This window comes from Ascaphus truei, chromosome 6, assembly GCF_040206685.1.
Source record: "Ascaphus truei isolate aAscTru1 chromosome 6, aAscTru1.hap1, whole genome shotgun sequence".
Classification (NCBI taxonomy): Eukaryota; Metazoa; Chordata; class Amphibia; order Anura; family Ascaphidae; genus Ascaphus; species Ascaphus truei.
This window is the reverse complement of record NC_134488.1, coordinates 123,419,674-123,440,023: the sequence shown is the minus strand read 5'-3', so window position 1 is coordinate 123,440,023 and position 20,350 is coordinate 123,419,674. Positions and strand designations below refer to the sequence as shown.

General features: G+C 50.9%; 1 protein-coding gene across 5 annotated transcripts in view; it reads left to right on the top strand.

The window, feature by feature from the left end:
* GRAMD1A (GRAM domain containing 1A) overlaps positions 1–20,350 on the top strand; it is a 198,739-nt gene that overhangs the window by 142,726 nt on the left and 35,663 nt on the right. For all 5 annotated transcript variants that reach the window (XM_075606178.1, XM_075606177.1, XM_075606179.1 and 2 more), the window contains exons 8-10: positions 6,500–6,615; positions 9,881–10,016; positions 11,664–11,862. In XM_075606178.1, the coding sequence (XP_075462293.1) occupies positions 6,500–6,615; positions 9,881–10,016; positions 11,664–11,862 (451 nt within the window). The remainder of the gene's footprint in view (positions 1–6,499; positions 6,616–9,880; positions 10,017–11,663; positions 11,863–20,350) is intronic.

Below are 20,350 nucleotides of genomic sequence, written 5' to 3'. Positions count from 1 at the left end.
TCACAAGGTCTTCAGGGTCCACTTATGACGTTGTCCCAATGTCAACGGGTACTCGGCTAATGTCTACAGTATTTCAGTAGGTTTCACTGCAAGATAACAATCACATTGCTAATTTAGCAGAGTTTAGTGAATAGGGCTCTGTAAAGGGCTGGATGCTGGTTATGAAAGTGCTCGAGATACCAAAGCTATCATATTTCAGATGAAACAATATGTAACGAGTGCTCGCCACAAACAGGACGGGACCGCGAGGCCAAGGTGGGGATTTATAAACACCGACCTGAAGCCGAGAGGCCACGTCCAGTGTGCAGGTTCGTCGTTGAATAGCCGGGTCAGGGTTTGGAGAGGTAAGGTAGTAGATATACTCACCGTGATCGACGGTAGGAGAGTGGAGGGTAGTTGAGGTCACTTAGCCGAGGTCGAATGTAGTAGAAGGTAGAGAGGTAGATGTCTAAGCCGAGGTCGAGGGTTGCAGAAGGTAGAGAGGTAGATGTCTAAGCCAAGGTCGAGGGTTGCAGAAGGTAGAGAGGTAGATGTCTAAGCCGAGGTCGAGGGTTGCAGAAGGTAGAGAGGTAGATATCCAAGCTGAGGTCGAGGGTTGCAGAAGGTTTAGAGGTAGATATGCAAGCTGAGGTCGAGGGTTGCAGAAGGTAGAGGTAGATATCCAAGCCGAGGTCGAGGGTTGCAGAAGGTAGAGGTAGATATCCAAGCCGAGGTCGAGGGTTGCAGAAGGTAGAGTAGTAGATGTCAAAGCCGAGGTCGAGGGTTGCAGAAGGTATAGAGGTAGATGTCTAAACCGAGGTCGAGGGTTGCAGAAGGTAGAGAGGTAGATATCTAAGCCGAGGTCGAGGGTTGCAGAAGGTATAGAGGTAGATGTCTAAGCCGAGGTCGAGGGTTGCAGAAGGTATAGAGGTAGATATCTAAGCCGAGGTCGAGGGTTGCAGAAGGTATAGAGGTAGATGTCTAAGCCGAGGTCGAGGGTTGCAGAAGGTATAGAGGTAGATGTCTAAGCTGAGGTCGAGGGTTGCAGAAGGTAGAGCGGTAGATATCGTACCACGTGATCGTCACAGGGCGGAGTTAGCATGCAGGTGTCCTAGATGAATCAGCTGTTCTGCGGTCAGTGTTAACTTGTGTTTGGATCCTGCGCCTGACAACCTAAGGACGGCACCTGCGCAAGGTGCGTCACGAGACACTTCACGGAGGCGTGGCCTGAGCCCGATCCACACACAATATATTGAAGAGAGAGAAGGGGGCACTGCTCTCGATGTCTGGTAACTTACTTTATTTAAAAGAAAACATAGGTTTGGTGATTGTAACAAACATTATATGAGCGCTTTGTGCTTTCTGCAGACCTGGGCAAACTGGGACAGTCACAAGGCAAAGCGGAAATTAGGGGGGGATATTAGAAGTAGTACCTAGAGCAGAACAGCTACAGACCTACGCTAAATTATGTATGGGGTGCCACCTGGTGGACAGCGGGGTATATGCAAGTCCATTAAGAACAATGATGTATGGTTAAGAGATATTGCTGCGTTTAGAGGTCAAAATGAAAAGAACTTTTCTAAACAATACCCGTTCTTTCCTTCCATCTGTCTTGTCTTTTTCAACGGACCAATTTCTATAAAACCGTACAAAGCTCCGATTAAATAAAAGCCAATATTGGGAATTGTGTGTCGTGCACCAAGACTTGGGCCCACATTTCCTTAGGGGTGCTATGCCGTAAGGGCAGGGTAACCATACGTCCTGGTGCAGCCGGAACAGTCCCGGGTTTTCATTAAACGTTCTGGCGTCTCGACAATTTTCTCAAAATCTTTCAAATGTCCTTTTTTTCCCCCCTGATTGGACTCACTTAAAACTGTTAAGACCGTAAAAATAGACACGGCATGTTTTTATCTGATCGATCATATCAAAGAATAAACATTTGAAATATATTGGTAAACTCTAATTAAACGATTTATTAGTATAAACCAAATCGTCATTTTGCCACGCTCGAGAGTTTGTGTTATGTTAGGAAACTGAAATAAATCAACAATACAGCATAAATGGGGACGCTATTAGACAAATACCATTATAATATTTATTTTTAAATGATGTCATTTGGTTTACAAATAATATTTTCATGTGTCCCGGTTTCTACTTTTGAAAATCTGGTCACCCTATATAATCCACCGTGTGGTCCCTTCACTCAAAAGCTCTGCCATCATTCTTCTTCCCCGGTAACATATAACCATTCCAGCTCATCTCGTATTTTTATTCCTCTGCTGGTGGTTCTCCGTTATTAATGAGAAACTGGATCGGAGGAGACTGAGGAGTTGTTGACCAACATTGCCCCGAGTGGCCACTTTGGAGAATATAGAATAAGGCCCTTCGAGGTATAGGAGGTACAGGTTGTCCTCGTTATCCAACGTTTCACTTTACAACGAATGGCATATCCAACGCTTTACAATGCCACCCTATGGGCTGTTTTTCGACGGCGGAATGCGTTATCCAACGTTCACCGCCACTGATTAACATGGGGCTCACTTTACAACGGTTTCACTATCCAACGCTACTTCCAGAACGGATTCCGTTGGATAACCGAGGACCATCTGTATATCCTCCTACCTGTGTTATGCAAACGGCTCCTGAAGTAGGGTGGCCAATATTAATAGCTATTCACAAGATTAAGATTATGTTTCAAATAGATTGATATAGGTGTACAGTAGGGATTTGTGTTACAAAAAATCCTATAAGATCTTATGGGAAGAGTTAAGAATGATTGTGGATAACGGCTTTACTGAGAGTTAGGTCGGGATTATACCCAAAAACCAGCGGCGCCTAAACAAGTTTCATAAATCCAACGGAACTGCTCATACCGCTGGCGACGGTCGCGGTGCGCCGTACTGCAAAGCGGACAGCTGGGGAAGAGAATGACCAATGTGTTTTTTTCTGGTGACGGCCGTGTCACGGGAGCGGTTCAGCCATTGAGAGCGAACCGCTCACGGACACGCCTCCGCCACGCCACCAAGCCTCCGCCACGCCACCAAGCCTCCTCTGCTCTCTCTCCCCGGTATGTTAGATGCTGCTCGGCGGCAGCGCAGGGTGACGTCACAGAATAGCGCTGCCGCCCTGCAGCTCTTGGTATAACCAAGGCCTTAGGCAGCAGCTGCAGAGGCTGTGGGACAACAGCATAAATAGGTATGGAAGAGAGTGGGAAGAGCTGTGGTTTTCAACCTTTTTTTGTTAAGGAACCCTAAAATTATATTGTGACATTTTGGGGAATTGGAACCCCAACCCTCTCCCTACCCCCCCCCCTTGTTACTCTCTCTCCCCTATCCCTCTCTCTTTCTCCCCCCATCCTTCTCTCTCTTCCCCCCATCCCTGTCTCTTAACCTCTTGTCCCTCTCTCTTCCCCTCCATCCATCCCTCTCTTTCTTCCCCGTCTCTCTTCCCCCCTCTTCCCCCTTACACTCCCTCTCTCTCTCTTGCCCCCCTTCCACTCCCTCCCTCTTCCCTCCTTACACTCCCTACCTCATCCACTCTCCCTCTTCTCTCCTTGCACTCCCTCTCTCTTCTCCCCTTCCACTCCCTCCCTCTTCCTCTCTTCCACTCTCTCTCTCTTCCCTCTGTAGCCATGTGTAAAATTGGTGTACATATCTCTTTCTCATGCTGGCAGTAAGACCTGGTAAGTATGCAGGATTGCCAGCAACAATCATGGAGGTTTGCCCTCACACCCTGGTAAGGTGTCATATGTCCCAAAGGAAGTGACAACATGCTTTATATCCACCCTTAGTGACACAGAGCGTGTTTGTCCTCTGGGGGGTGATAGAGACAGGGGGGCGCAAACTTTTTTCCCTGCGCCCCCCTGCCGGCTGTCCCCTCACTCCCGTGCCCCCCCCCACCCCAACTTACCCGCGGTCCGGCATAATGACGTCACGTTGCCATAGCAACATGACGTCACATGGCCTCGCAGCGTCATTTTGACGCCGCGTTGCCATGGCGACGCAGGGAGGAAGCCGCCGGAGCCACGGTAAGTTAGATTTACAGAGGCCCTGCAGCTCCCCCGGCACTTAATTTAAGTGCCTTCGGGAAGCGCGCGGGGCCTCTGTAAACCCCTGCGCCCCCCGTTGGCAGTCTCGCGCCCCCCCCTGGGGGTCGCGCCCCACAGTTTGCGCACCGCTGATATAAGACACAGCACTGCCTAAAGTTAGGAGGTCATTTCCTGTTGTTGTTCTGCCTCTGTTCAGTGAGAGGCATGTGGAGGTCTGCAACAGTGTTGCAGTGGTCTCATGCTAGCTGTGAGTCAGTGCAGCTCACAGAGAGATAGGAGCTGAGAGCAGAGAGCCAGAGGAGTTCACAGCAGACAGACAAGCTGGTGAATCTCTTTGAGGGAGAGGTGGAGATCAACTCTATTAGAGGAGAAGGGACCTTCCTAATGGAGTGCAGCAGAGAGATGAGCGGCTGAGCTGCTAGCTGTGAGGGGCAGCTGGCCCATACCACCATGCAAATAAAGATGTCCTTGATAAAAGATACCCTCATGTATGAGTCTGGAATTACTCTGCAGAGGAAGGCACCACAGAGGAGTTCCTCATCAGAACCATCCCCATGCGGACGCAGGGATCCTGATGAGGTGGAGGCGCTGCACTGGATATAGGTAGGACTCGCACACACTACCTCAGCTGCCTGTCTGGGTTGGCATCCCCGAATACCATCATGCGGGAGACTCAGGTGTCCTGTTGCCTACAGGTGCACCACCAGACACACGCATGTAATGGGGGCTGGATAGACCACAGGGGCCAATGTGAGATTGGGTGGGTCAGACCAGACACGAACAACCGTTACACCTCCATACACTGCCTCCCACTCTCTTCCCCCCTTACACTCCCTCCTCTCTCTTCCTCCCCATACGCACACACACACACACACCTTTGGAACGAGGAGGCTTGCAGTGGTGCGTCGACCCGCAACTCCTTCCTGCGGAAGGAGGACCTGACTTCGGGCACCAACAGTAGGAGGGAGAGGACTGCAGTGACCGCCAGGCTGCTGCTGGGGAGCCAGGGAGCCGCCGGGTCACTACTGCTGCATGGGGGGGCCTCCGCCCAGCCTCCGGACCTGGGACACTTGTCCCCGCTCTCCCCTCCTGTCGGCCGTGGAACCCTTGAGGGGGTTCCCGTAGAACCCCAGTTGAAAATCACTGCAGTAGAGCACACATCGCCAACACTGTAATTAGGCTGCTGCGCGAATGTCTTACTTCTGAAGGAGAACGAGCAGGGTCGGGATTGCTGAACTCTGGGAATAAGCGGGTCCGAGTATATGATTACTGCTTATAAATCTATTAATGGACAATACCAGGATCTCACAGATTGGCTTTTTTTCCCCTGTAACATTTAACACAGGCATATAGTAATAATATCAGAGGAAAGGAAAAGGGAATGAGTTACACAGAAAAGAGTGGTTTAATAATAATAATAATAATAATAATGGTTTTATGTAAAAGCGGGGAAACGGGATGTTCCCTTCCGAGGGAAACGATATACAGAGAATTCTTAGAAATGAAAGCTGGGAATAGATATGCGGCGCTGTGCGCATTATTGATCCGTGGAGCGGTCTCGGTGCATTTACTGGAGCTGGGAATTAATTAGTTTTTTCCCTTGTGATGCAGAATTTGCAATGTTGTTTTTATATTTCTCTGCCTCCCTCTGGATCAATCTAAAATTAACCTACGCATCACATCCGTGTAACATTACAGGAGACGCCTGCGTGCTCTGTTTTATTACATAGAGAGAACGCAGGGGGCAGCCGGAGCTAAACCGCGTTTATTTCAGCGCTGGGGACCCCGTTTCCCGAGATACTTATAGGGGACGGTGCCGTCTCCTCCGGGGGAGACAGAACGGGGGGTTAACGGGGGACATTATCCATCGCAGCTTCCTATTGGCTTGCGTGACGCAGAGGATTGAAACCTCCGTAGGGTACCGGCAGCACCTCGTCCCAAAAGAATCTTGGGAAGCAGGGGGTCCCCGGTGCTGAAATGAGCGAGGTTCAGATCCTGAGACCCCCTGTCCCCCCTTTGTACTAAATGCCTAGAGACTGGTGTAGTGAAAGCTTGCAGGCTGCCCCAGGGAGACGTAGAGCTGAGCGCTGGGGGCGTGTGCTTGTGGATGGAGCGGTGTGTTAGTGGCGCCAGTTACAGTGCTACGCTCAGCCAGCACTGCTCTTCCTGCTACATTATATAGCTACCTGTAACAGCCTTAGTGTGGACGATATCAGGGGGGCTCAACTCTAGTCCTCAAGCTCCCCCAACAGGTCAGGTTTTCAGGATATCCCAGCTTCAGCACAGGTGGCTAAATCAGAGGCTCAGTCAAAGATTGTCAAAGACTGAGCCTCTGATTGAGCCACCTGTGCTGAAGCAGGGATATCGTGAAAACCTGACCTGTTGAGGGGTCTCGAGGATTGCAGTTGTGCACCCCTGGACTATATGACAGTGGTGAGGCTTCTCTCTAACTGACCTGTTCTTTGCCGGCAGACGTTATCCCCTCGGGAGCTGTGGCACATTGTACACCAGTGCTACGGGACCGAGCTCGGGCTGACCAGCGAGGACGATGACTATGTGTCACCACGCGAGTTGCTGAACGGACTGGGGTGAGTGCAACTAAGACGGGAAGCTGCTGGGTGGGGCGTCACCTCGTATCAAGGAACTGGAGACTGAATAGTACACCTGTGTCTGTGTCAGTGTCAGTGTGTGTGAAGGTGGGGAACACCAGTCCTGTCTGTGTCACTGTGTGTGAAGGAGGGGAACACCAGTCCTGTCTTTGTCAGTGTGTGTGAAGGAGGGGAACACCAGTCCTGTCTGTCAGTGTGTGTGTGTGTGAAGGAAGAGAACACCAGTCCTGTCTGTGTCTGTGTCAGTATGTGTGAACGAGGGGAACACTAGTCCTGTCTGTGTCAGTGTGTGTGAAGGAGGAGAACACCAATCCTGTCTGTGTCACTGTGTGTGAAGGAGGGGAAAACCAGTCCTGTCTGTGTCTGTGTCACTGTGTATGAAGGAGGAGAACACCAGTCCTGTCTGTGTCTGTGTGTGTGAAGGAGGGGAACACCAGTCCTGTCTGTGTCTGTGTGTGTGAAGGAGGGGAGCACCAGTCCTGTCTGTGTCAGTGTGTGTGAAGGAGGGGAACACCAGTCCTTTCTGTGTCACTGTGTGTGAAGGAGGGGAAAACCAGTCCTTTCTGTGTCTGTGTCACTGTATGTGAAGGAGGGGAACACCAGTCCTGTCTGTGTCTGTGTCACTGTGTGTGAAGGAGGAGAACACCAGTCCTGTCTGTGTCACTGTGTGTGAAGGAGGGGAAAACCAGTCCTGTCTGTGTCTGTGTCACTGTGTGTGAAGGAGGGGAACACCAGTTCTGTCTGTGTCACTGTGTGTGAAGGAGGGGAACACCAGTCCTGTCTGTCTGTGTCACTGTGTGTGAAGGAGGGGAACACCAGTCCTGTCTGTGTCAGTGTGTGTGAAGGAGGGGAACACCAGTCCTGTCTGTGTCAGTGCGTGTGAAGGAGGAGAACACCAGTCCTGTCTGTGTCTGTCAGTATGTGTGAACGAGGGGAACACCAGTCCTGTCTGTGTCTGTGTGTGAGAAGGAGGGGAACACCAGTCCTGTCTGTGTCAGTGTGTGAGAAGGAGGGGAACACCAGTCCTGTCTGTGTCAGTGTGTGTGAAGGAGGAGAACACCAGTCCTGTCTGTGTCAGTGTGTGTGAAGGAGGGGAACATCAGTCCTGTCTGTGTCAGTGTGTGTGAAGGAGGGGGAAACCAGTCCTGTCTGTGTCTGTGTCACTGTGTGTGAAGGAGGGGAACACCAGTCCTGTCTGTGTCTGTCAGTATGTGTGAACGAGGGGAACACCAGTCCTGTCTGTGTCTGTGTGTGAGAAGGAGGGGAACACCAGTCCTGTCTGTGTCAGTGTGTGAGAAGGAGGAGAACACCAGTCCTGTCTGTGTCAGTGTGTGTGAAGGAGGGGAACACCAGTCCTGTCTGTGTCAGTGTGTGTGAAGGAGGGGAACATCAGTCCTGTCTGTGTCAGTGTGTGTGAAGGAGGGGAACACCAGTCCTGTCTGTGTCTGTGTGTGTGAAGGAGGGGAACACCAGTCCTGTCTGTGTCAGTATGTGTGAAGGAGGGGAACACCAGTCCTGTCTGTGTCTGTGTGTGTGAAGGAGGGGAACATCAGTCCTGTCTGTGTCAGTGTGTGTGAAGGAGGGGAAAACCAGTCCTGTCTGTGTCTGTGTCACTGTGTGAAGGAGGGGAACAAAAGTCCTGTCTGTGTCACTGTGTGAAGGAGGGGAACAAAAGTCCTGTCTGTGTCTGTGTGTGTGAAGGAGGGGAACACCAGTCCTGTCTGTGTCTGTGTCAGTGTGTGTGAAGGAGGGGAACACCAGTCCTGTCTGTGTCAGTGTCAGTATGTGTGAAGGAGGGGAACACCAGTCCTGTCTGTGTCAGTGTGTGTGAAGGAGGAGGACACCAGTCCTGTCTGTGTCAGTGTCAGTATGTGTGAAGGAGGGGAACACCAGTCCTGTCTGTGTCAGTGTGTGAGAAGGAGGGGAACACCAGTCCTGTCTGTGTCAGTGTGTGTGAAGGAGGGGAACACCAGTCCTGTCTGTGTCAGTGTGTGAGAAGGAGGGGAACACCAGTCCTGTCTGTGTCAGTGTGTGAGAAGGAGGGGAACACCAGTCCTGTCTGTGTCAGTGTGTGTGAAGGAGGAGAACACCAGTCCTGTCTGTGTCAGTGTCACTGTGTGTGAAGGAAGGGAACACCCGTCCTGTGTGTGTCAGTGTGTGAGAAGGAGGGGAACACCAGTCCTGTCTGTGTCACTGTGTGTGAAGGAGGGGAACACCAGTCCTGTCTGTGTCACTGTGTGTGAAGGAGGGGAACACCAGTCCTGTCTGTGTCACTGTGTTTAAGGATAGAGACTGGGTTAGCCATGGGCCCCTAAGTCACCTGTAAAGAAGGAGCCTGGATAGAACCCGGGTCCCCTTTGTCACTATATTCAGAAGAGCAGCACAGATAGGGCCCCATGAGTGTGTTTGCACGTCTTACACAGGTCCCTAAACCTGCTTGGTTCACCCTATTGTCATACATACAATACGGTGGGTTGACTGCAGACAAGGATTCTGGGTAGGGACATGCACATGAGCACCCAGTGGGCGTGTCCCTTTTAGCTTGCGTGGGCTGGGGTTCCCTCCTATCCTTTGTCACAATGCATTGTAGAGGAGAAGACTATATGATAGAAGATATATGTGTCCCTTCCGATCTGTGCCACGTTCAGTTATGGAAAGGACAGCATGGGGTTTCAATCCTTCCTGTTTCCCTATAGCTAGGTATAAAAGGGCAGATTGAATGCTAAATGTGTCCCCTTCTCTGTACCTTGTGCGCGTCCCTGTGTCTCATTATTCTGATCACCACGGTCTCTCAACCAAAGTCACATTCTGCGGACTAACAAGCGTCATGGTGGCTGAGCTCATAGCGCCCTCTAACCTCACATTCATTTCCCTGAGCTCTTTTGTAAAGGGGCCTCCCTATATCAGCGATGCAATTCTGTTAATTGTGCATGCGTGTCATTATGTAAGACGCTTGTCGCCTATATATGGGGTGCTCAACATCAGTCTTCAAGACCCCCCCAACAGGTCAGGTTCTTACGATATGCCTGCTTCAGCACCAGTGGCTCAGGCTTCGATTGAGCCACCTGTGCTGAAGCAGGGATATCCTTAAAACCTGTCCTGTTGGGGGGGAGGGGGGTGTCTGGCATTGAGCACCCCTGGCCTATATTATAAGTCATACAGTACGTTATACGTGCTGGTTTCATATAAATGTTTGCTGAGAGTCATACAAGGATGGCAGACTCATCGTGCTTTTCCCCTCTAGGGTGAGCGAAGACTTTCCAGAGGGGACAGACCTGAGTGACACTTCTTCCCGCTGTGACACCAAACTGAGCACCAGCCCCCAGCTTCCAGCCACTGGCTCCTTCACCTCACTCGCCAGCAGCGACGGGATGCTAACTGTAAGACCCCCTAACACCGCCACTTACACTACTTCACCCTGAGGGTTCTCAACTCCGGGCCCCGAGACCACCCAACAGGTCGGATTGTTAGGATATCCCTGCTTCAGCACAGGTGGCTCGATCAGTGGCTCAGTCGAAGACTGTGCTGAATGCTGTGATATCCTTGAGGACCAGGATTGAGAACCCCTAATCTAACACATAAAGTGCTGAAGAGCCCATTGGGGTGAGGTCCTAGCTTTTAAATGTATCAAAGACGCTGACATCATCCAAATTTAGGGGGGTGCCAGGATGTAGACATATCCAGTGGTGGAACTACCATATGTGCTGCCGGTCCGGCTGTATTGGGGCCCACAATTTTTAGGGCCCATCCTCCAGGCACCCGGAACGCTGTTCTGACACTTATTTTAGCCGCCGGAACGGCGTTGTGGCCCCCACTCTCTGCGCACCCCATCCCCGGGTCCTGTCTGTGCGGCGGAGAAAGCCCTCCCAGGTTGTCCTGAAACGGAAGTTAGGCCATACCGAAGGTCATCCCAACGCCCGCTATCACAGGGTGGGCTCCCTCTGTCGCCCCACCACGTCCCCTCTCCGAGGGGAGAGGGGGGAGTTTTTTTCCCTCACTTACACCAGGGCCCACCCGTGGCTAGTTCCACCTCTGCATATATCACCAACAAGCATTTCACAGCAGGACATGCTCAGATAGGGTCGGGGGGAAAAGACGACCAGTCTTTAACGTGGGAGAGGTGGTCCAATCTGGACTCTTCTGTAAGTAAGAACTCTTCTCTCAGCCGCTACAGCTTTGTATCTGTATTCCACGCACCAGATCACTTAGTATCAGGAGCTGCGCAGGTATATTTTTCTGGCTAGAAACACCGCAGATGTCTGTGTTAGGCCGGCATCCGTAAGAAATAAAAGGGAATAAAGCGACATGTAACCTTTCCAGTATTGCATGGCGGTGCAAAGCGTAGAAAGGGTTTAACGTCACACTGATGGTATGAATGAAACATTTCGCTTGCAGTGTAAAGATATATATATATATATACGTATTCCAATCTCAAAGTCATGAGTGGGGAGACGCGCCAACAATACATTATTAGATCTCTCTAAACAATAAGGTTTCTCTACCTTGCTACAGACACCCCCTGGTACGTGCATGATATAGGGACCCGGCTTTTGGTTACTATGTGGTACATTATGGGTGTGGCTAATCAGCTGCCCCGCCTGGGTGTACAGTATGTGCTGCTGGCTGTATCTGGCCGTGGTCACTTAGTATGCACTATAGCTGTATACTTGCTGCAGTAAATGTGTGTGAGAATATTGTGTAGCAGCCAGACAGACAGTCGGGGTTTGTTGTGATGATTGTGTATTTGTGCATGGTGAGTATTGTTCATTTGTGTGATTCTTGTAGTCAGTGTGTCTTGTGATAGTTGTGTATTTGTGTGTTCGTTACAGTCAGTGTGTTGTGATTATTGTGTATTTGTGTGTTCATTAGTCAGTGCGTGTTGTGATGATTGCGTGCCTGTGCGTTTGTTACAGTTAGTGTGTATTATGGCTGTTGTGTATTTGTGAGTCTTCTTACAGTGAGTGTGTGTTGTGATGATTGTGTATTTGTTACAGTCAGTGCGTGTTGTGATAATTGTGTATTTGCAGCTGGCAGAGGACATGGCCGCTCAGTCGGACGCTCAGTCAGATTCCCAGTTTGACTCCTCCAGTCAGACGGTGACTCCTCTCTCTGAACTGGCCGGCACTGGTCTGCTGGACTCACTACCTGCTCTGGATCTTCTACCCAGTGAGGAGCTGCCCAGCGACCCCAGCAACAACTCCAGCCCCAGCTCTACTCAGGACGAGGGTCAGTGTCTGTGTGTGTGTGTGTGTCTGTGTGTGACTGTGTGTGTGACAGTGTGTGTGTGTCATCCAACCCCAGCAACAACTCCAGCCCCAGCTCTACTCAGGACGAGGGTCAGTGTCTGTGTGTGTCCGTGTGTGTGACTGTGTGTGTGACAGTGTGTGTCTGTCATCCGTCCCCAGCAACAACTCCAGCCCCAGCTCTACTCAGGACGAGGGTCAGTGTCTGTGTGTGTCCGTGTGTGTGACTGTGTGTGTGACAGTGTGTGTCTGTCATCCGTCCCCAGCAAGAACTCCAGCCCCAGCTCTACTCAGGACGAGGGTCAGTGACTGTGTGTCCGTATGTGTGTCTGTGTGTGTGTGTCTGTCATCCGTCCCCAGCAACAACTCCAGCCCCAGCTCTACTCAGGACGAGGGTCAGTGTCTGTGTGTGTCCGTGTGTGTGTCTGTGTGTGTGTGTGTGTCTGTCATCCGTCCCCAGCAACAACTCCAGCCCCAGCTCTACTCAGGACGAGGGTCAGTGACTGTGTGTCCGTATGTGTGTCTGTGTGTGTGTGTGTCTGTCATCCGTCCCCAGCAACAACTCCAGCCCCAGCTCTACACAGGACGAGGGTCAGTGTCTGTGTGTGTGTCTGTGTGTGTCTGTGTGTGTGTCCGTGTGTGTGTCTGTGTGTGTGTGACAGTGTGTGTCTGTCATCCGTCCCCAGCAACAACTCCAGCCCCAGCTCTACTCAGGACGAGGGTCAGTGTCTGTGTGTGTCCGTGTCTGTGTCTGTCGTCCAACCCCACCAACAACTCCAGCCCCAGCTCTACTCAGGACGAGGGTCAGTGTGTGTGTGTCTGTGTGTGTCTGTCATCCGTCCCCAGCAACAACTCCAGCCCCAGCTCTACTCAGGACGAGGGTCAGTGTCTGTGTGTGTCCGTGTGTGTGTCTGTCGTCCAACCCCACCAACAACTGCAGCCCCAGCTCTACTCAGGACGAGGGTCAGTGTCTGTGTGTGTCCGTGTGTGTGTCTGTGTGTGTGTGTGTGTCTGTCATCCGTCCCCAGCAACAACTCCAGCCCCAGCTCTACTCAGGACGAGGGTCAGTGTCTGTGTGTGTCCGTGTCTGTGTCTGTCGTCCAACCCCACCAACAACTCCAGCCCCAGCTCTACTCAGGACGAGGGTCAGTGTGTGTGTGTCTGTGTGTGTCTGTCATCCGTCCCCAGCAACAACTCCAGCCCCAGCTCTACTCAGGACGAGGGTCAGTGTCTGTGTGTGTCCGTGTGTGTGTCTGTCGTCCAACCCCACCAACAACTGCAGCCCCAGCTCTACTCAGGACGAGGGTCAGTGTCTGTGTGTGTCCGTGTGTGTGTCTGTGTGTGTGTGTGTGTCTGTCATCCGTCCCCAGCAACAACTCCAGCCCCAGCTCTACTCAGGACGAGGGTCAGTGACTGTGTGTCCGTATGTGTGTCTGTGTGTGTGTGTGTCTGTCATCCGTCCCCAGCAACAACTCCAGCCCCAGCTCTACTCAGGACGAGGGTCAGTGTCTGTGTGTCTGTGTGTCTGTCTGTCACCCGTCCCCAGTTTTACACAAGGTGGGCGTTAGAGTATGTGTATGTTTTCTGACCCAGCTCTATAGAAGATGTAAGCCGGTGTCTGTGTATCTGCTGCTCACCGACTAACCGAGCAACACCTCCACCCCCAGCTCCACCCCCACCCCCAGCTCCACCTCCACCCCCACCTCCACCCCCACCCCCAGCTCCACCCCAGAGTTCAGGCAGGAATGAGGGCAGCTAATACACAGGTCAGATCACAGGGTTTACAGATAATGTCAGGATAAACTTTACAAAATGATTAAACAAATGCTGGTACTTTAAGGGACCAACCACGTAGTTGTAACCTCTTAAGCGAATTACTCTAGGAGCGCACCTTTAAGTCTATTGTGGCCTTTACCAAAGCATCTTCAAATGCAAGAAGGTCAAATTCAGGATAAAGCTAGTTCCTGCACTGCTCAGATATCAATAAATCAGTCATATCAGTCATATCAGTTATATCAGTCATATATCAGTTATATCAGTCATATATCGGTTATATCAGTCATATATCGGTTATATCAGTCATATATCGGTTATATCAGTCATATATCGGTTATATCAGTCATATATCACAGTCATATATCAGTTATATCAGTCATATATCAGTTATATCAGTCATATCAGTCATATATCAGTTATATCAGTCAAATATCAGTTATATCAGTTATATCAGTCATATATCAGTTATATCAGTCATATATCAGTTATATCAGTCAAATATCAGTTATATCAGTCAAATATCAGTTATATCAGTTATATCAGTTATATCAGTCATATATCAGTTATATCAGTCATATATCAGTTATATCAGTCAAATATCAGTTATATCAGTCAAATATCAGTTATATCAGTCATATATCGGTTATATCAGTCATATATCAGTTATATCAGTCATATATCAGTTATATCAGTCATATATCAGTTATATCAGTTATATCAGTTATATCAGTCAAATATCAGTTATATCAGTTATATCAGTTATATCAGTCATATATCAGTTATATCAGTCATATATCGGTTATATCAGTCATATATCGGTTATATCAGTCATATATCGGTTATATCAGTCATATATCAGTTATATCAGTCATATATCAGTTATATCAGTCATATCAGTTATATCAGTCATATATCAGTTATATCAGTCATATATCAGTTATATCAGTCATATATCGGTTATATCAGTCATATATCAGTTATATCAGTCATATATCAGTTATATCAGTCATATATCAGTTATATCTGTCATAAATCAGTTATATCAGTTATATCAGTCAAATATCAGTTATATCAGTCATATATCAGTCATATATCAGTTATATCAGTCATATATCAGTTATATCAGTCATATATCAGTTATATCAGTCATATATCAGTTATATCAGTCATATATCAGTTATATCAGTCATATATCGGTTATACTGTATCAGTCATATATCGGTTATATCAGTCATATATCGGTTATATCAGTCATATATCGGTTATATCAGTCATATATCGGTTATATCAGTCATATATCGGTTATATCAGTCATATATCAGTTATATCAGTCATAGATCAGTTATATCAGTCATATATCAGTTATAGATATTAAAGTAGCTGAACTTGTCCGTGCGGTTTGGCGCGTTAAGAAGTGGAATGAAATTGTGAGAGATAACCACCCCCTATTCTCTATTGAAAATCGCATCGTCTAAACGGCATCTCTAAAAAGTGACATCCCGCCCCGTTTATCAGCCAGGCCGCCCGCATTGTACGTGCGTCAGAAGTGCGACGATCTGAGGTGCTGCTAACTCCACCCCAAAAACGTATCTTTGGGATGGAGTTAACCCCTATTTCAGTCTCTGGATGTAACTCGCAAATCCAATCTCGCCATCTACAGAGTGTCGTGGAAAGAAACGCGCGTTTTTAGACGCGGTTTGCGTAACGGAGCTACGAGAATTGCCGCTGCCGCAAAATAAATCCGAGTTTGGAGGCTTTTTTGAGAAAGCGTTTGGATTGGCGGCGCCGGAGTGAAACCGCTTCTACAAAAGCATTTTATTGACGGATTGGACACGCGATACAGGCTCACGGAATAGCAAAGCGCGCCAGTCCCATCGGGAAGGTCTCTCTAGACACGGGTTGTCACCCTTCGGAGCTACGAGAATAGGCCCCTGTGATTTCAGGGGCTCAAATCTCCTGCTTTCATCATTAAAAAATAAAAGGCATAGTCACGTGAAAAAGCACAAGGTGCGCTGTTAAATGTTAAAAAGACAAGTACCCGGGGCTGCAGCTGTAAGTGTGCGCCCAGGACACCCACCCGGGGCTGCAGCTGTAAGTGTGCGCCCAGGACACCCACCCGAGGCTGCAGCTGTAAGTGTGAGCCCAGGACACCCACCCGAGGCTGCAGCTGTAAGTGTGCGCCCAGGACAGCCACCCGGGGCTGCAGCTGTAAGTGTGCGCCCAGGACAGCCACCCGAGGCTGCAGCTGTAAGTGTGCACCCAGGACAGCCACCCGGGGCTGCAGCTGTAAGTGTGCGCCCAGGACAGCCACCCGAGGCTGCAGCTGTAAGTGTGCGCCCAGCACAGCCACCCGGGGCTGCAGCTGTAAGTGTGCGCCCAGGACAGCCACCCGGGGCTGCAGCTGTAAGTGTGCGCCCAGGACAGCCACCCGAGGCTGCAGCTGTAAGTGTGCGCCCAGGACACCCACCCGAGGCTGCAGCTGTAAGTGTGCGCCCAGGACACCCACCCGGGGCTGCAGCTGTAAGTGTGCGCCCAGCACAGCCACCCGAGGCTGCAGCTGTAAGTGTGCGCCCAGGACACCCACCCGGGGCTGCAGCTGTAAGTGTGCGCCCAGGACACCCACCCGGGGATGCAGCTGTAAGTGTGCGCCCAGGACAGCCACCCGAGGCTGCAGCTGTAAGTGTGCGCCCAGCACAGCCACCCGAGGCTGCAGCTGTAAGTGTGCGCCCAGGACAGCCACCCGGGGCTGCAGCTGTAAGTGTGCACCCAGGACACCCACCCGGGGCTGCAGCTGTAAGTGTGCACCCAGGACACCCACCCGGGGCTGCAGCTGTAAGTGTGTGCCCAGGACACCCACCCGGGGCTGCAGCTGTAAGTGTGCGCCCAGGACAGCCACCCGAGGCTGCAGCTGTAAGTGTGCGCCCAGGACACCCACCCGGGGCTGCAGCTGTAAGTGTGCGCCCAGGACACCCACCCGGGGCTGCAGCTGTAAGTGTGCGCCCAGGACAGCCACCCGAGGCTGCAGCTGTAAGTGTGCGCCCAGGACACCCACCCGGGGCTGCAGCTGTAAGTGTGCGCCCAGGACAGCCACCCGAGGCTGCCGCTGTAAGTGTGCGCCCAGGACAGCCACCCGGGGCTGCAGCTGTAAGTGTGCGCCCAGGACAGCCACCCGGGGCTGCAGCTGTAAGTGTGCGCCCAGGACACCCACCCGAGTCTGGAGCTGTAAGTGTGCGCCCAGGACACCCACCCGGGGCTGCAGCTGTAAGTGTGCGCCCAGGACAGCCACCCGGGGCTGCAGCTGTAAGTGTGCGCCCAGGACACCCACCCGAAGCTGCAGCTGTAAGTGTGCGCCCAGGACACCCACCCGGGGCTGCAGCTGTAAGTGTGAGCCCAGGACACCCACCTGAGGCTGCAGCTGTAAGTGTGCGCCCAGGACACCCACCCGGGGCTGCAGCTGTAAGTGTGCGCCCAGGACAGCCACCCGAGGCTGCAGCTGTAAGTGTGCGCCCAGGACACCCACCCGGGGCTGCAGCTGTAAGTGTGCGCCCAGGACAGCCACCCGAGGCTGCAGCTGTAAGTGTGCGCCCAGGACAGCCACCCGGGGCTGCAGCTGTAAGTGTGCGCCCAGGACAGCCACCCGGGGCTGCAGCTGTAAGTGTGCGCCCAGGACACCCACCCGAGGCTGGAGCTGTAAGTGTGCGCCCAGGACACCCACCCGGGGCTGCAGCTGTAAGTGTGCGCCCAGGACAGCCACCCGGGGCTGCAGCTGTAAGTGTGCGCCCAGGACACCCACCCGAAGCTGCAGCTGTAAGTGTGCGCCCAGGACACCCACCCGGGGCTGCAGCTGTAAGTGTGAGCCCAGGACACCCACCTGAGGCTGCAGCTGTAAGTGTGCGCCCAGGACACCCACCCGGGGCTGCAGCTGTAAGTGTGCGCCCACGACACCCACCCGAGCGGCTCTGTGTGAGAATGCTCTGTGTGTGGGGCAGGTCTGGTGACAAGGTAATAGGACCGGTGAGATTTCCTGTATGGGAAATCCCTGATTAACGCCACAGCCCTGATTTATATTAGCAGCAGTAACATCTGCCGCGGGATAACAAGGGGAGCGCTGCAGTGTGCAGGCAGGCCCCTGCGTGTCATTGTCTTCAATGGAGCCATCCTGATCCCTGTCACAGACACAGAGATATTTGGCAGCCCGCCCACATGCATCTCACAGAGAGAACTGCGTGTGTCTGCAAATGATAAGCACCTTGTAGCAGGGTGACCCACTTTCCTGAATTCAGAGGGACTGTCCTGGGCTTAGAGCAGGGGTGGAAACTCTGGTCCTCAAGGGCTACCGACAGGCCAGGTATTACGGTTATCCCTGCTTCAGCACAGGTGGCTCAATTAGTGGCTCAGTCTTCGACTCTGTATAAGATAAGGATAAGCTACCTTGGCTGCTCTCTGTGTATAATATGAGGATAAGCTAGCTTTGCTGTTCTCTGTCACTGTGTATAAGATGAGGATAAGCTAGCTTGGATGCTGTCTGTGTATGAGATGAGGATAAGCTAGCTTGGCTGCTCTCTGTGTCGCTGTGTATAAGATGAGGATAAGCTAGCTTGGATGCTCTCTGTGTATGAGATGAGGGTAAGCTAGCTTGGATGCTCTCTGTGTATGAGATGAAGATAAGCTAGCTTGGCTGCTCTCTGTGTCGCTGTGTATAAGATGAGGATAAGCTAGCTTGGATGCTCTCTGTGTATGAGATGAGGGTAAGCTAGCTTGGCTGCTCTCTCTGTCGCTGTGTATAAGATGAGGATAAGCTAGCTTGGATGCTCTCTGTGTATGAGATGAGGGTAAGCTAGCTTGGATGCTCTCTGTGTCACTGTGTATGAGATGAGGATAAGCTAGCTTGGATGCTCTCTGTGTGAGATGAGGATAAGCTAGCTTGGCTGCTCTCTCTCTCGCTGTGTATGAGATGAGGATAAGCTAGCTTGGATGCTCTCTGTGTATGAGATGAGGGTAAGCTAGCTTGGCTGCTCTCTGTCTCTCTGTGTATAATATGAGGATAAGCTAGCTTTGCTGTTCTCTGTCACTGTGTATGAGATGAGGGTAAGCTAGCTTGGATGCTCTCTGTGTATGAGATGAGAGTAAGCTAGCTTGGATGCTCTCTGTGTCTCTGTGTATGAGATGAGGATAAGCTAGCTTGGATGCTCTCTGTGTATGAGATGAGGATAAGCTAGCTTGGATGCTCTCTGTGTCGCTGTGTATGAGATGAGGGTAAGCTAGCTTGGATGCTCGCTGTGTATGAGATGAGGATAAGCTAGCTTGGATGCTCTCTGTGTGAGATGAGGATAAGCTAGCTTGGCTGCTCTCTCTGTCGCTGTGTAGAAGATGAGGATAAGCTAGCTTGGATGCTCTCTGTGTATGAGATGAGGATAAGCTAGCTTGGATGCTCTCTGTGTATGAGATGAGGGTAAGCTAGCTTGGATGCTCTCTGTGTATGAGATGAGGGTAAGCTAGCTTGTATGCTCTCTGTGTATGAGATGAGGGTAAGCTAGCTTGGATGCTCTGTGTATGAGATGAGGATAAGCTAGCTTGGATGCTCTTTGTGTCGCTGTGTATGAGATGAGGGTAAGCTAGCTTGGCTGCTCTCTCTCTGTCGCTGTGTATAAGATGAGGATAAGCTAGCTTGGATGCTTTCTGTGTATAAGATGAGGGTAAGCTAGCTTGGATGCTCTCTGTGTCGCTGTGTATGAGATGAGGGTAAGCTAGCTTGGCTGCTCTCTGTCTCGCTGTGTATGAAATGAGGATAAGCTAGCTTGGATGCTCTCTGTGTATGAGATGAGGGTAAGCTAGCTTGGCTGCTCTCTCTCTGTCGCTGTGTATAAGATGAGGATAAGCTAGCTTGGATGCTTTCTGTGTATAAGATGAGGGTAAGCTAGCTTGGATGCTCTCTGTGTCGCTGTGTATGAGATGAGGGTAAGCTAGCTTGGCTGCTCTCTGTCTCGCTGTGTATGAGATGAGGATAAGCTAGCTTGGATGCTCTCTGTGTATGAGATGAGGGTAAGCTAGCTTGGCTGCTCTCTCTGTCGCTGTGTATAAGATGAGGATAAGCTAGCTTGGATGCTCTCTGTGTATGAGATGAGGATAAGCTAGCTTGGATGCTCTCTGTGTATGAGATGAGGATAAGCTAGCTTGGATGCTCTCTGTGTCGCTGTGTATGAGATGAGGATAAGCTAGCTTGGATGTTCTCTGTGTATGAGATGAGGATAAGCTAGCTTGGCTGCTCTCTGTGTATGAGATGAGGGTAAGCTAGCTTGGATGCTCTCTGTGTATGAGATGAGGATAAGCTAGCTTGGATGCTCTCTGTGTCGCTGTGTATGAGATGAGGATAAGCTAGCTTGGATGCTCTCTGTGTATGAGATGAGGATAAGCTAGCTTGGATGCTCTCTGTGTCGCTGTGTATGAGATGAGGATAAGCTAGCTTGGATGCTCTCTGTGTATGAGATGAGGATAAGCTAGCTTGGATGCTCTCTGTGTCGCTGTGTATGAGATGAGGATAAGCTAGCTTGGATGCTCTCTGTGTATGAGATGAGGGTAAGCTAGCTTGGATGCTCTCTGTGTATGAGATGAGGATAAGCTAGCTTGGATGCTCTCTGTGTATGAGATGAGGGTAAGCTAGCTTGGATGCTCTCTGTGTATGAGATGAGGGTAAG